General features: G+C 33.6%; 1 protein-coding gene and 1 pseudogene across 1 annotated transcript; both read left to right on the top strand.

The window, feature by feature from the left end:
• The first annotated feature begins 4,696 nt into the window (after positions 1–4,696).
• LOC101683492 lies at positions 4,697–5,624 on the top strand (annotated as a pseudogene).
• Positions 5,625–11,292: 5,668 nt separating this feature from the next.
• On the top strand, positions 11,293–12,232 carry LOC101683184 (olfactory receptor 6C3-like). The gene has a single exon (XM_004781550.2). It carries the CDS (start codon positions 11,293–11,295, stop codon positions 12,229–12,231), a length of 939 nt encoding a protein of 312 aa, XP_004781607.2. The 3' UTR covers position 12,232.
• The last annotated feature ends 1,193 nt before the right edge of the window (positions 12,233–13,425 follow it).

The raw sequence follows: 13,425 nt of genomic DNA on the forward strand, positions 1-13,425 counted from the left end.
CATTTCAGTATATGATAAAAATGTAATGTTTTCATATAAGATTAAGTTGTCCCAGTATTTTACTCAGCAAAAGAAATCGGAGCATCTAATCTTAAGAGAAGTCCTGATTTAGAAAATTCAGGAAATCTCTCCCAAAAACCTTGCACTTTAGTTGTTTTTTCATTTAGATCAATGCAAAATATTCCATTTGCTTTTGGCTGACTTCTTATGCCCTTTCTATCTCTTTGGGCCTTATCCCAAAAAGTTTCCTGTTCCAATATTGGTGCAACTGTTGATAACATTTGTACAATCCTTAGTGTATTTTCCTCTAAGCCCTTGTTGGCATATTTGATTCATTGGAGTATTTGCTGTGAGACATAGGCATATACAGTAAATAAAACATGTGCCTCATGCAGGGGAAAATCCATATAGAACCTTCATCCAGAAAAGCCCAAAGTAATTCCAAATGTTTTTGTTACTGTAGCTACAATGGAAAATGTGTAATAGAAAATTAGCTATAGAAATAAAGTAATACCAAATGTTTTGAGAGTGATTTTTAGAAATACTGAATCTCTTAACCTAAAACTGAGATAGTTGTCAATGTGCTTTTTGTATAATTTCAACCAGCTGATGCAGTATATTTATATGACAACAACAGGTAAGATTATAAAACTGAAACCAATGATAAATTTCCTCTTCTTAGCACTAATTCATTAACTCTTAACTCTTAACTCTTAACTCAACTTTTCATCAGATCATGCAGAATAACTTGAGGTTGCTATTTCTTTCCATATATGTCTAGTGTTATAAAAAATGAGTATGTTACATTTCCTGTTTGTCATAATAATTGATTCTTTTATTAATTTTCAGAAAATTATTTTCTTGCTTTGGTTTCTCCCACTGACTGTAGGTTTACTAAGTAGCCCATGCTCCATTTCCCAGCACAAAGAAATTAGTATTTCAATTCTACCATTTAATAGCTGATTGTTTTTATGTCGCTTAACCTCTCTCATTGTCAATTTCTTCAGATTAACATAAGGTTATCAAAAAGAATAAATGAGGTTAAAAGCATACAGCATTAGCACTGTCTCTCAATGAGTGAGAACAAAAATGGTTTTGTGATTTTGTAATGGAGCTGTATTCCTCAAATGTGATAACTGATTTTATTTGCTAATAAGATATTAGTAACTACTGTCTAGGAATACATGCTATAATATTTTGGTACAATTTAATTGTGCTTGTAATTAAATTAGTCCTAACTAATTCCATGATGATATTCTCATTTCAAAATTTAAAAAAAGAACTAAAATAGAGATTAAAAACCTGTCCAAACTCACAATACTATAATGTAGCTAAATTACAGTTTAAAATAAAAAAATATTTATTTATATATTTAGAGGGAGAGAGGGAGAACCCAATGGGGAGAAGAAGAGGGAAATAGAAAATTTCAGACTCCACGCAGAGTGCAGACTCCAAAGCAGGGCTCAATCTCATGTCCCTGAGATCATGACCTGAGTCAAATTCAAAGGCAGACTCTTAACCAACTGTGCCATCCAGGCACCCCTAAATTGCATTTTTAATCTATTTTGCTTTGAATGCAAAGCCCACGAGTTGCCCTAAAAATACCACACATTATACATTAAGTTCTGATGCCATAAATTTTATAAGAATTCTTTTCCTTTTTTTTGAGTTGAAAATCATCTGCAAATGTAGATACTTAGTTAATAAACTGAGATAATCAGGATATAAGTAGAACATCTCTATGACAATCTACAGATTGTGAACGGATTTAAGTGATTACTGTTTCTCCTTTATTATTCCTATTCATACTGGTCGATCTGACTTGGGATTCAAACTTCCCCTTTCCATTAGGAAAAAAAAAAAACAAGGTCATTTCTTTTTTTCAGAGGATTCAGGTAAAGTGCATTCCAAACTAATTTTGGTACTACTCTAAGGCATTGCTAAAGTAATAGTCTGGAAAAAAAAAAAAAAAAAACTACATTGTTTCTTGGGAGATTTTTTGCATTCAGTCACCATGAAGTTCTTACATGAGATTAACTGTCACTAAATATTTTTTTCATCAAAAATGGAATGAATCATTGCAGGAAAAAAAAATGGTACTTGGTATAAACCAAGAAATTAATCAAGATATCAAATTAAACTAAAATTTTGCACTCTTCTCTGAAAAATTAGCCTAGCATATAGACCTAACACCAAGAAAAAGAATGTCAATGAGAGAGAAAGAGAATTGGAATACTGTGTATTCATGTTATGGGTGCAAATTGCCTTGAAGATATATATATTCACAACTTTTTTAGGACTTCTAATTTAAGAAGAGAGATTTCAGCACATATAGAGAATGAAGAATGGTAAAGTTAATGTCCAGTTGTGGAATGTAGGGAGATTTTACCACTACTCTAATTATTAAAAAATAAATAAATAAAAAAGCGCTTTCTCAATCCTTAATAGGTCTTTTTAAATAGTTGTATTTTTAAATTGGACAATTTAGGAGATGATACCATTCTTTTCTCAAGAAGGCCGTCCTTAAAATTCATATGAAACAACAGAAGAGTCCTAAAAGTCACTTACTTAAATAAATAAAATAACTGGTTTGTGCTTATTATTTCATTCACATATCTGTTATTTCATTTAACATGATAGCAAGTATTTGTTCATTAAATTGATTAAATTTCACTTTCAATGGGCTACACAGGTAATTCAACAGTAAGATATCAGGGCAGGTTAGAACTCATTGAAACAAAAAGAACTAAAGGACACACTAAACTTGTGACCATAACTTATACGTGACTGGGAAAAAGAAACATGAATGAGTAGTTAGGAAGGAAAGCCTAAAATTATATATCTTCAAGTCTCAGGTATATGTTTCATTTCTCTACCAAAAACATCACAGAAATGGTTGAGAGATCAGAGTCTATACACAGCTGTTAATTATAGAGAATTGTTCTTTGAGAACAATGACTTTTATGATTGAAATATCCATCATACACTTGAATTGCCATAAGTTTGTTTGCAAAATGTCATTGTGATGCCTGTTTCTCTTGTAAGTGCTCTTTAGCCTGTTTTCTCCAGTCCTGAGAAATAATAAAAGAAATATTCATTTCTTATGAATCTCACATGCTTTCCCAGTAGCTTTGGCAGCATCCATCTCAGTTGGAATTTGCCTCAAATAATCAACAGCAATATTTTTTGCAAAACAGTGAAGTGAGTGAAAAGAGAACTCGGGCATGTAAGGGGAAAAAAGAGCAAGAAATTTCATAGTATTATGAGGCATTATATACCAATAATCAACAATTCTATATCTTGAAACTAAATATCTTATTGCAAGATTTCTCTCATGACTCTGAATTGAAAATTTTACTATTTAATGAGAATGCACAGAATAAGGGATTAGAAAATGGATTGGTTCAATTTATTGAGGAGAATTTAAACTTCACTCTAAAATGCATTGTTGTTGTTGTTATTCAGGAAGAGAAGATAAAGGGATTTCATGTATGATTCATTGATTACTCCAGGGTTGATAAAACAAAGCTTCTATAAATGAATACTGATGTAAATAAAAGGAAAAATATAAAAATATAATATGGGATGGAAAGTAGAATACATACATAGGGAGAATACACTAACAACATTTAGATGGAAAAAACTTTGAAAGAAAAACTATTCTGGAGAAGACAGAGTTTATTTTAAATGCTCATCCAATTTTGCTTCTTTAGCCAATGAAATATGTAGATCCAATCTACTAAATTTCTCTGTCTTTTCATATTCTGTACTCTATAATATCTGAGGACAGTATGTCAATGAATTCATTGCCTACAGCTTAAGATCAGGAGTAAGCAGTTGAAAGGAGAATGTGAGTCAGAGTGAAAACACAGAAATCTGTTACATTGTTAAAGATTTAACTTCAATGAATTTCAAATTTAGAGATACCTCCATTTTAGTGACTTTTTTCCTGACATGTCATCTTTTCTATGTTACACTAGTACAGTAAGTAATAGTACAGGAAACTGAGGGACAGAAATGAGGAAAGGAGACACTTTTATTATTTTTGGAAAAAAGACAAGTAGTTTCCCATTAAGAAGGGGACCCATGAAAGAAGTACATTTATATCAACAGGCAGCATTTCTATTCCAGTTATCAAACATGCAAAAAAAAGGAAAAAAAAAAAACTAACTAAAACCCCTGTTCTTCTCATTTGGAATACATGGTTTGGATAAGACTTTTTTTTTTTTTAAGATTTTATTTATTTGACAGACAGAGATCACAAGCAGGCAGAGAGGCAGCAGAGAGAGAGATGGGGAAGCTGGCTCCCTGCAGAGCAGAGAGCCCGATGCGGGGCTCCATCCCAGGGCCCTGGGATCATGACCTGAGCGGAAGGCAGAGCCTTTAACTCACTGAGCCACCCAGGCGCCCCTGGATAAGATTTTTAAAAATCTTTTTAGATTCAGTTTCCAATCTGTGAAATAAGGATTTTATGGAGAAACATTCTATGTAAAACATAGAGAGCAACATATGATCAAAACTTACTTATACATGTCACCTATTTATTAAGATGTCTTAAAGATCTACTACATCAAATTGGTATGGCATAATATATTTATTTCCAGAGATAAACTCCTGAACTATCCGTGGATAATCCTCTTTTCTACAATCTGCTTGGTTTTATTTTTCCCTCTAGATTATACAAGAGAGGAAATAAATGAAAAACCACACAGAAATAACAGAGTTCATCCTCCTGGGATTGTCAGATGATCCACAGCTTCAGGGGGTGATCTTTGTCTTTCTGCTCATCACCTACATGCTCAGCATCACTGGGAACCTGACCATTATCACCCTTACCCTGCTGGATTCCCACCTCCAGACTCCCATGTATTTCTTCCTCAGAAATTTCTCCTTGCTAGAGGTTTCATTCACAACTGTCAGCATACCCAAGTTCCTGGGCAGCTTGATTACAAGAGATAAAACCATTTCCTTTAATGACTGCATGGCTCAGTTCTTTTTTTTCATCCTCTTGGGAGTCACTGAATTTTGCCTTCTGGCTGCCATGTCCTATGACCGTTACTCTGCATTACATGACCATCATGAATCCCAGAGTCTGCAAACTCCTTGTCTTTGCCTCTTGGTTGGCTTCATTCTTAATCATATTCCCATTACTCATGCAGTTCATACAGCTTGATTACTGTAAGTCCAACGTTATAGACCATTTTACCTGTGATTATTTCCCCTTACTACACCTTTCTTGTTCAGACACAAAATTCCTAGAGATAGTGGGCTTTGCCTGTGCTGTGTTTACTCTACTGTTCACTTTGGCATTAATAATTCTGTCCTACATATATATCATTAGAACAATTTTGAGGATTCCTTCCGCTAGTCAGAGGACAAAGGCCTTTTCTACCTGCTCATCCCACATGATTGTCATCTCCATCTCCTATGGCAGCTGCATATTCATGTACATTAATCCAGCAGCAAAAGACAGAGTGTCTCTGAGCAAGGGTGTTGCTGTGCTAAACACCTCAGTAGCCCCCATGCTGAACCCCTTTATTTACAGCCTAAGGAACCAGCAAGTCAAGCGAGCCTTCATGGACAGGGCAAGGAAGATTGTATTCTTCTCAAACAATTCAAAATAAAGGATAAAAGTGTTGTCATCAATTAGAGGCATAATAAAGAACAAGTAAACAAAAAACAAGGTCCCTCAAATGTCTATGAATATCAACATAGTCTCACTACAGTTTTACTTCATTGTTTGTATTTCTGTTGCCAACGGTATACAGAGGATATTTGAATATATATTATTTCCATTTAAAAACCAATCACTTTCTCATGCATTTTCCTTCCTTTGAGTTAGTCTTTCCACTCCATAACTATAAAAATGACCTAATTTTCTTCTTCTAAATATTTTTAAATTCCAATTTTCCACAACAATTCTTAAAAATTAAGATACATAAAAAGAACAAGAGCATAAGAGAGAAACTGTTATATGATTCCATCAGGAAACACACCTTCTAGAAATTCAGAAAATATTAAGTCATGTTTAACACTTTTAATTTACTATACAAAGACCATAAATATAGTCATGGCTTAGAGTTATAACATTCTCTTACTTTTTCTGGCTATTTTGATATAACAGTTTATTCATACAATTCATTTAAGTCCAAAAGATGCAAAATCTTATTTGTTTCATGATATACTTTGTTCATAGAAAAATCATTTTAACAAAAATCAGTTACGAACTCACTATCATTGTGTTTATTCAGTACTATACTGGATGGTCTAACCAGGAGACTAACAGGATAAGCACCAATACATTTACTAATATTAGAAAGGAAAAAACAAATCTTTCTTAGAAAATCACATGATATTTCCTCCTAAGGCCTTAGTGCATTTACACTAGATGGTTCTTAAACCAGACACACTCCTCTCCCAGATATCTGCATGTCACCCCAATAAGGCCTCCCCCCAATTTCTCTACATAAAATTATAGTAAGCCCCTACTTCCAAGGTTTTTCAGTTTTCCTTTACAAAATAGTTACTAATTTATAAAAGACACTATAATTTAGGAATCAGTCATGCTCATTCCTTATTGTCTGTTTTCTCTCACATCCCTCAGCCCAGGAGAGCAGAGATCTCTGTATCCCCTGCAGCAAAATGTTGTGGTCCACACAGAAGGGTGCAGGGCCTGACTAGATGCTTCCCAAAAGCCAGTTGTGCTGTCTTCTCAATTCTGCATTCAGAAAGCCCACAGAAATAGCTTGACACCTGCCATGTGAGAGACTTCACATCTTGGAACAGGATCAGTTCTACAGATCAGCCCCTTACCTCCACCCCCTGAAAAGCAGTTGTTAGACTTTTACCAGAAGTCACTAATACTACTCCCTTAGAACCTGCATCTGCCATGTAGTGGGTTTTCAATAAACACTGAGTACATAAAAACATTTGAATAATTTAGAATGTTTCCAACGCCCTAGTGCTCTGACTAAATATTTTACCCAACATAAACATATGTAATAATGTACGTAACAGTGAGCTAGCTTTAAAACAGTGATCAAATAAAATGTGCATTTTATCATAACTAGACTTTTTTATGACAAAGAAATACTTAATTCAATATTTTCTAATGCATTTGGTGTTCATTTTCCTCTTTTATTTTGCATTAGACCTTTTGGCAACTATGCAAAGATCAATTTATTTGATGTGTATTGACTTTTCATGAAGTTATTGAGAACAATTCTTGTTAAAGTTTGCATTGGAACTTTCTAATGGTAGGAACTCCTATGATGCAAACCCTTATTTATTTCACACACAAAAAGATTCTCTTAACTATATGGGTTACACCAAGTAACTTATCAGATCCAACATCATCTGTCAATCATTACACTTCTGAGATTAAAAATTCAATTTATAGAATAGTAGCTCAATTAAATGATGGTAGTCAGTAAGTAGGAGGCCAACCAACATCTTGTGGAGTGGCTTACCTCCACAAGAGCATGATAATATATCACTGAAAATGATTAGTAATACATACTGGAAATATTCAGTAATACGATGCCAGTACAGGTTTTAGAGAAAGTCTTAAAAGAGTTGGATCCTTTAACCATTTGATTTAACAAATTTTGTCTTTTGATTTAGAACATGTTACAGCAAACCATTACTTGTAATTAAAATCCATCCTCCATTCTTTGAGGAGAGTGAAACCTGGTAGCTTGAACGATGTTTCATTGACCTAAAACATAGTCACTCATCAACCTCAGAATACATGGTAGTAATTGACACATTATTAAAAAGCAGATGCCTACTAGCTTGTGGATAGGAGGGTAACAGATGTAATCAGTCTTCATTAAAAGTAAATTATTCTGAGGCCTAGAGAAAAGCTAGACAGCTATTAGAAACCAGGAGTAAAGCAGTAAGGGTAGAAAGTTAGAGAATGAGAGGGTGATTAAGGAGGAAAGAGAGAGACAATCCAGTATCTAGGAGCTTGAGAAAAAACATGGAGAAGAAACATGTCTAATAGGATATTTCATGAAGTACAGTGCTTTGTGAGATAGAAATTCATTCCCTTTCCCTGTGAGTCACTAAAGATTGTGTTGCTCACAAACACACAAATGGTGGATATCAGATACTTTAACTTCTTTCTGCCTCAGACTCTTTCTTTACCTGAATAATAATAGCACTGACCTCAGACGGTTTTGTATTGTCTGCTTGTTTGAAAAAATGAGATAATTTTATGGTCAGTGCCTGGTAATCAATAAAAGCTCTGAATAAAATACAAAAAGAATTGCTATTTGGATACAAAACTAAAAGCAAAGGAATAGAATATTCATAAGTAGAGAAGTAGTTTCACCATCTCCACTGAAATATCTTGAATAAATATTTTCAATGCCTATTTTAATGTGTAGCAGTTATAAATTCTACACATCTCAGCATCTACGTATTGTCCTATGTGTGAGCCAGTGATTTGTTCATCCTTTCCCACTTCTTTCTTTTGTCTTTCAAATACTCTCATCTTTCAATCCTGTAAATAATCCACACCCTGCCGCCCCACAAATAGTGTTAATCTGCACTACTGGTATCAAATGCACACATGTTTTATGTCCACATCTATAACTGCAAAGAAAATAAAGATAACTCATTAAATATAAAATTATATTACACATATGTGTACATATGGCATTCATATGTATTTATTTTATTTTTTTATTTTATTTTTTTATTTGACACAGAGAGAGAGATCACAAGTAGGCAGAGAGGCAAGCAGAGAGAGAGGGGAAAGCAGGCTCCCTGCTGAGCAGACAGCCTGATATGGGGCTTGATTCCAGAACCCTGAGATCATGACCTGAGCTGAAGGTAGAGGCCCAAGCCACTGAGCCACCAATGCGCCCCTATATGTCTATAATATATTACCCTTCTAGGAATAAAAACGACATCTCTCATTGAAGGAATTGTGGATTAAACAAGTTCAAAATATCCAATGCCAGATTTCCATATATTTATTTTATTGATTCATAAGTATTCTCAATATGAGAAGATGTCATATGCACAAATATAAATAACTGTTTAATGGAAGTAAATAACACAGTGAAGAAAGTCGTCAAAAGGCAATAAAAGCCACATTAGGGAGGGGCTTGGGAATGGCTTTCCTAAATTCAAAGGGTCAGTATAGTTATAAACCTTCTTGTCAGTCTTTAAGAGGTTGTCCATTTCAGATGACAATCAGTCAAAATAGAAATCCACAGCAGTGTTTTCCACCGTTTCATCCTGATAAAGAATTCTTCTCTAGGTTGCCAAAATTCAGAAGATATCAGCACACTAATTCTACTGAAGACAAGTCCAGTTTGTGGAAGAAAAATGTGCATTCCTTATGCAGTCACAGAAGAGTGAAATTCTACACTTGATCTTAGCCAAAAGGCCGAGAAGCAATGGAAGTGTGAAATTCTAAATCAAGCTTTCCCATACTTAGCATCTCGCCACTTGTACATTTGTCTATTTTCCTGAATCATTTTACTTTTTGTACTTTTTAATCAATATTTATAAAACTGATTCACCTCTGTCTAATGATTCTTCTCCTTGGCACTCTATTTACTTAATGAATTCCCCCGGGTCAACAAAAAGACACAGATAAAATAAGTCCAGTTCCATTTGTATGTCAGACATAGAGAAGAATATTCCATATGTTCTGTTTCTCAAAACAGTGTTTGCAGGAAAATATAGCAGTCCATGAACTTGAGGAAAATATTACTTAGGTTTCACAGATGTATAATCATAGAATTACAAGATATTTATTTTAAATGTTTGCATGAGTAGAAAGAAAAATGATTGGATAAATTACTGTTTTGTAGTATATGAAAAGAGGCAAGTGGAAAAGTAGTAGTCAACCTAGGTGTAATTGAATTTGTATGTGGAGTTTGACAGATGAAAAGCAAGAATGAGTTGAATTATAATAAAATGTTGTCAGCATTTTAAAGTATCAGGAATGAAGGATATCATGAGTTGAAGAGAATTATAATCCCTAAGAACCATAAAAAAGTTAAATCAACACACTTGTTTTGAGAGCACAATAGAAACCAAATATTTTGCTAACTCAATTTACCAGCTCTGAAATTGTGTAAATATTTAAGCAAATCAGATGATAAAATTTGAGACAAGATCATCAAGAAGAATCAGGAAGTAAGTAAAATTTTTATTCTTCAATATAAGATATGGAATCTTCATTTTACATAAATGTTTTAAAATCGTGTTTGCATATATGTTTGTGGATTTACAACCATTTCAATATTAAAAATTAAATAACTGTTTACTACCAAGAGACTGTTAATAAAATCCTAAAGCAGGAACACAGAAATTAATCTTGGATTGTTCAGTTTTTACTAATTTGAAAATGTATTCTGTTACATACACAAGATTATTATTAAAATTCCCTATGGGAAAAAATATCTGCTTCCCAGTTGGTATTATTTTGACCATCTACTTGTTCATTTTCCATAGAAGTATTATTTTAAAAAAAAAAAAGGAAAAGAAAAGAGAATGATTATGCATTGAGTGAATTCAACTACTTCTAGGCAACTATTTAATTTAGTAATAGAATGTTACCTTATTGTACTTCTAGCCTATTTATCAACAAGGCAAAAAAATATATATAAGAGTGTGATAGCATCAACCAAACTCTTAAAGTAATTCATGAAAGAATGTCAACAAAACATTCCCATGCATAAACATGCACATTGTACAGTGAGATGATTACTCACAAATTAGATGACGAATTTTGCAACCTTGTGAAAGCTTCCTAAACTATGTAGTTCTCATTGTGGAGGCAGGCCTAAATCACCACTGTGAGATTTGAAACCCTGTCTTTAGATGAGCCATAATGCAGACTAGTTTTTATAATATTGAGGAAAAGAAAAATAACAATCAGAATATATTCATGATTTTTTAAAAAGGAGCTAATATTTTCAAGAATAATTAGAATCTTAATATTTAAAAAAAAACATTAGAATAAATAGCATCTGCTTAAATGTTATCACAAGATTTTTTTTTTTTTTTTTACCCATGGCCCCTGACAGCGCATTTTCAACAAAAAGAAATCAGTATTTAACTTCAAATAATATGTATTACTTGAATGTGAGGTCCAGTAGAAATTGGAGAGTTGCTGAAGGAAAACATTTCTTTTGGGGTTTCATAGATTATTCATCACTGTGGATATTTTTAAGATTCTGTACTCTAACCTCAATCTTGTTTTAAATTTTTATGTCCTATAGGGGAACATACAGTTTCCGCTCTAAAGGGGGGAAGAAAGGATCAGCAATGAAAAACCGCACAGTACCCACAGAATTCATTCTTCTAGGGCTATCAGATGACCCAGAGCTTCAGATTATGATTTTTCTCTTCTTAATTATCACATATATATTAAGCGTCACTGGTAATTTGACCATCATCACTCTCACCTTGACTGACTCCCATCTGCAGACCCCCATGTATTTCTTCCTCAGGAACTTCTCTGTATTAGAAATATCCTTTACAACTGTCTGTATTCCTAGATTTCTGGGCACAATTATCACCAGAGACAAGACGATCTCATACAATAATTGTACAGCTCAGTTGTTTTTCTTCATCTTCATGGGAATAACTGAGTTTTACCTTCTAACTGCCATGTCCTATGACCGCTATGTTGCCATCTGTAAACCCTTGCATTATACAACCATCATGAACAAAAGAGTCTGCATTTTACTTGTCTTTTGTGCTTGGCTGACAGGATTCTTAAATATCTTCCCACCAGTTCTTCTCTTTCTCCAGTTAGATTACTGTGGTTCCAATGTCATTGATCACTTTGCTTGTGATTATTTTCCCCTCTTGCAATTATCTTGCTCAGACACATGGCTCTTAGAAGTGATCGGTTTTTACTCTGCCATAGTGATTCTGCTTTTCACTTTGGCACTAATAATTTTGTCCTACATGTTCATCATTAGAACAATTCTGAAACTACCCTCTGCCAGTCAGAGAAAAAAGGCATTTTCTACATGTTCCTCACACATGATTGTCATTTCCATCTCTTATGGAAGCTGCATATTCATGTATGCCAACCCTTCTGCAAAAGAAAAGGCATCATTGACCAAAGGAGTGGCTATTCTGAATACTTCTGTCGCTCCTATGATGAATCCATTTATATATACCCTCAGGAACCAGCAAGTAAAGCAAGCCTTTAAGGATACTATCCAAAAGGTTATGATTTTCTCCAGTAAATGAAAGTGTAAGGAGCACTAAAAGGATGACGTTCTTGTAAATACTATTATTCATACTTTCTCGAAATTCCTTTTCCTTTACTAGAGTTATGTATTTTCCCCTTTTTTCCACTCCCATATTAAAGTTCCTAATCATTGAACTCAAACATTTGATGAACTGAATATTGTTTCAGAATTTTCTGTAAATTCAAGTGTTTTTTTTCAATGCAGTAGAACATCTGGGTTAATAATTATGATTCTGAATGATAATAGTTTACCTTTGAAGAGACACTGGGCATTTAGTTTGATGGAAAGAGTGTCAGGATTGATGTGGATTTCTGAACTTTTCATTCTTACCCAGTAATAGATAGTGTTATTAGAAAACTTTGATTCTCTTTGTCATTTCCATGAAATCAAGTAAACACAATCACCAGAGGACTGGGAATAAAATATAAATATCTACTTTAAGATATTAAAAGATTAGAGACTCACACGTACTAAAAAATATTTACACTGTTTATCATAATTAAGATGCTAATGAGGAGGAAGAGAAAGGAGGTAGAAGGGGGTGGAAGATAACATAAAAATTTTCAGCAATTCCTACCTTCTAGAGCTATTGTTTTCTTTGTATTGACTCATTTAATCCTGCCAACGACTTTATGGGGTGTTATTCATTACTAATCTCTCTTAGAAGTATTTTTCCTTAGGCAGATCAAATGTCTCCAAAAATTAAAAAATAGGTGAAGAACAGACAATGTAAAAATAAACCAAACGTATAAAATGGATGAAACTATGATAAACCACTGGAAGTTCACCTTTCTGGAGAATCGAGCTTTATTTGTGGCATCTAGAGCTGACTTTAGGGTTTTGGAAGTACGGAAGAGAAATAACATCTACTGATAATATTCTACACGCTCTACTCTGTATTAAGCAAATCACATGCAGTATTTATTTTACAAAACTTCTTAGAAAGTGAACATTATTTCTTCCAATTTATAGGTGAATGAACATGATGAAATTGAGGTAGAAAGTTCAATGTACAGAGACTGCAGCTTTCAGAACTGGCATTTCAGTCACTTTCCTTTCACCTCAAAACCCAGACTAGTTGGGTTACTTTCATCTTCACCCTGACTTTCACTTGCAATAAATTATGAATAAAAGCTAATGTTCAATATTAGGATTGTTACATTAAAGGACTTTGTAATGTTTAATGAACTCA

Source organism: Mustela putorius, unplaced genomic scaffold (assembly GCF_011764305.1).
Source record: "Mustela putorius furo isolate JIRA1106 unplaced genomic scaffold, ASM1176430v1.1 tig00003988_pilon_pilon_pilon, whole genome shotgun sequence".
Classification (NCBI taxonomy): domain Eukaryota; kingdom Metazoa; phylum Chordata; class Mammalia; order Carnivora; family Mustelidae; genus Mustela; species Mustela putorius.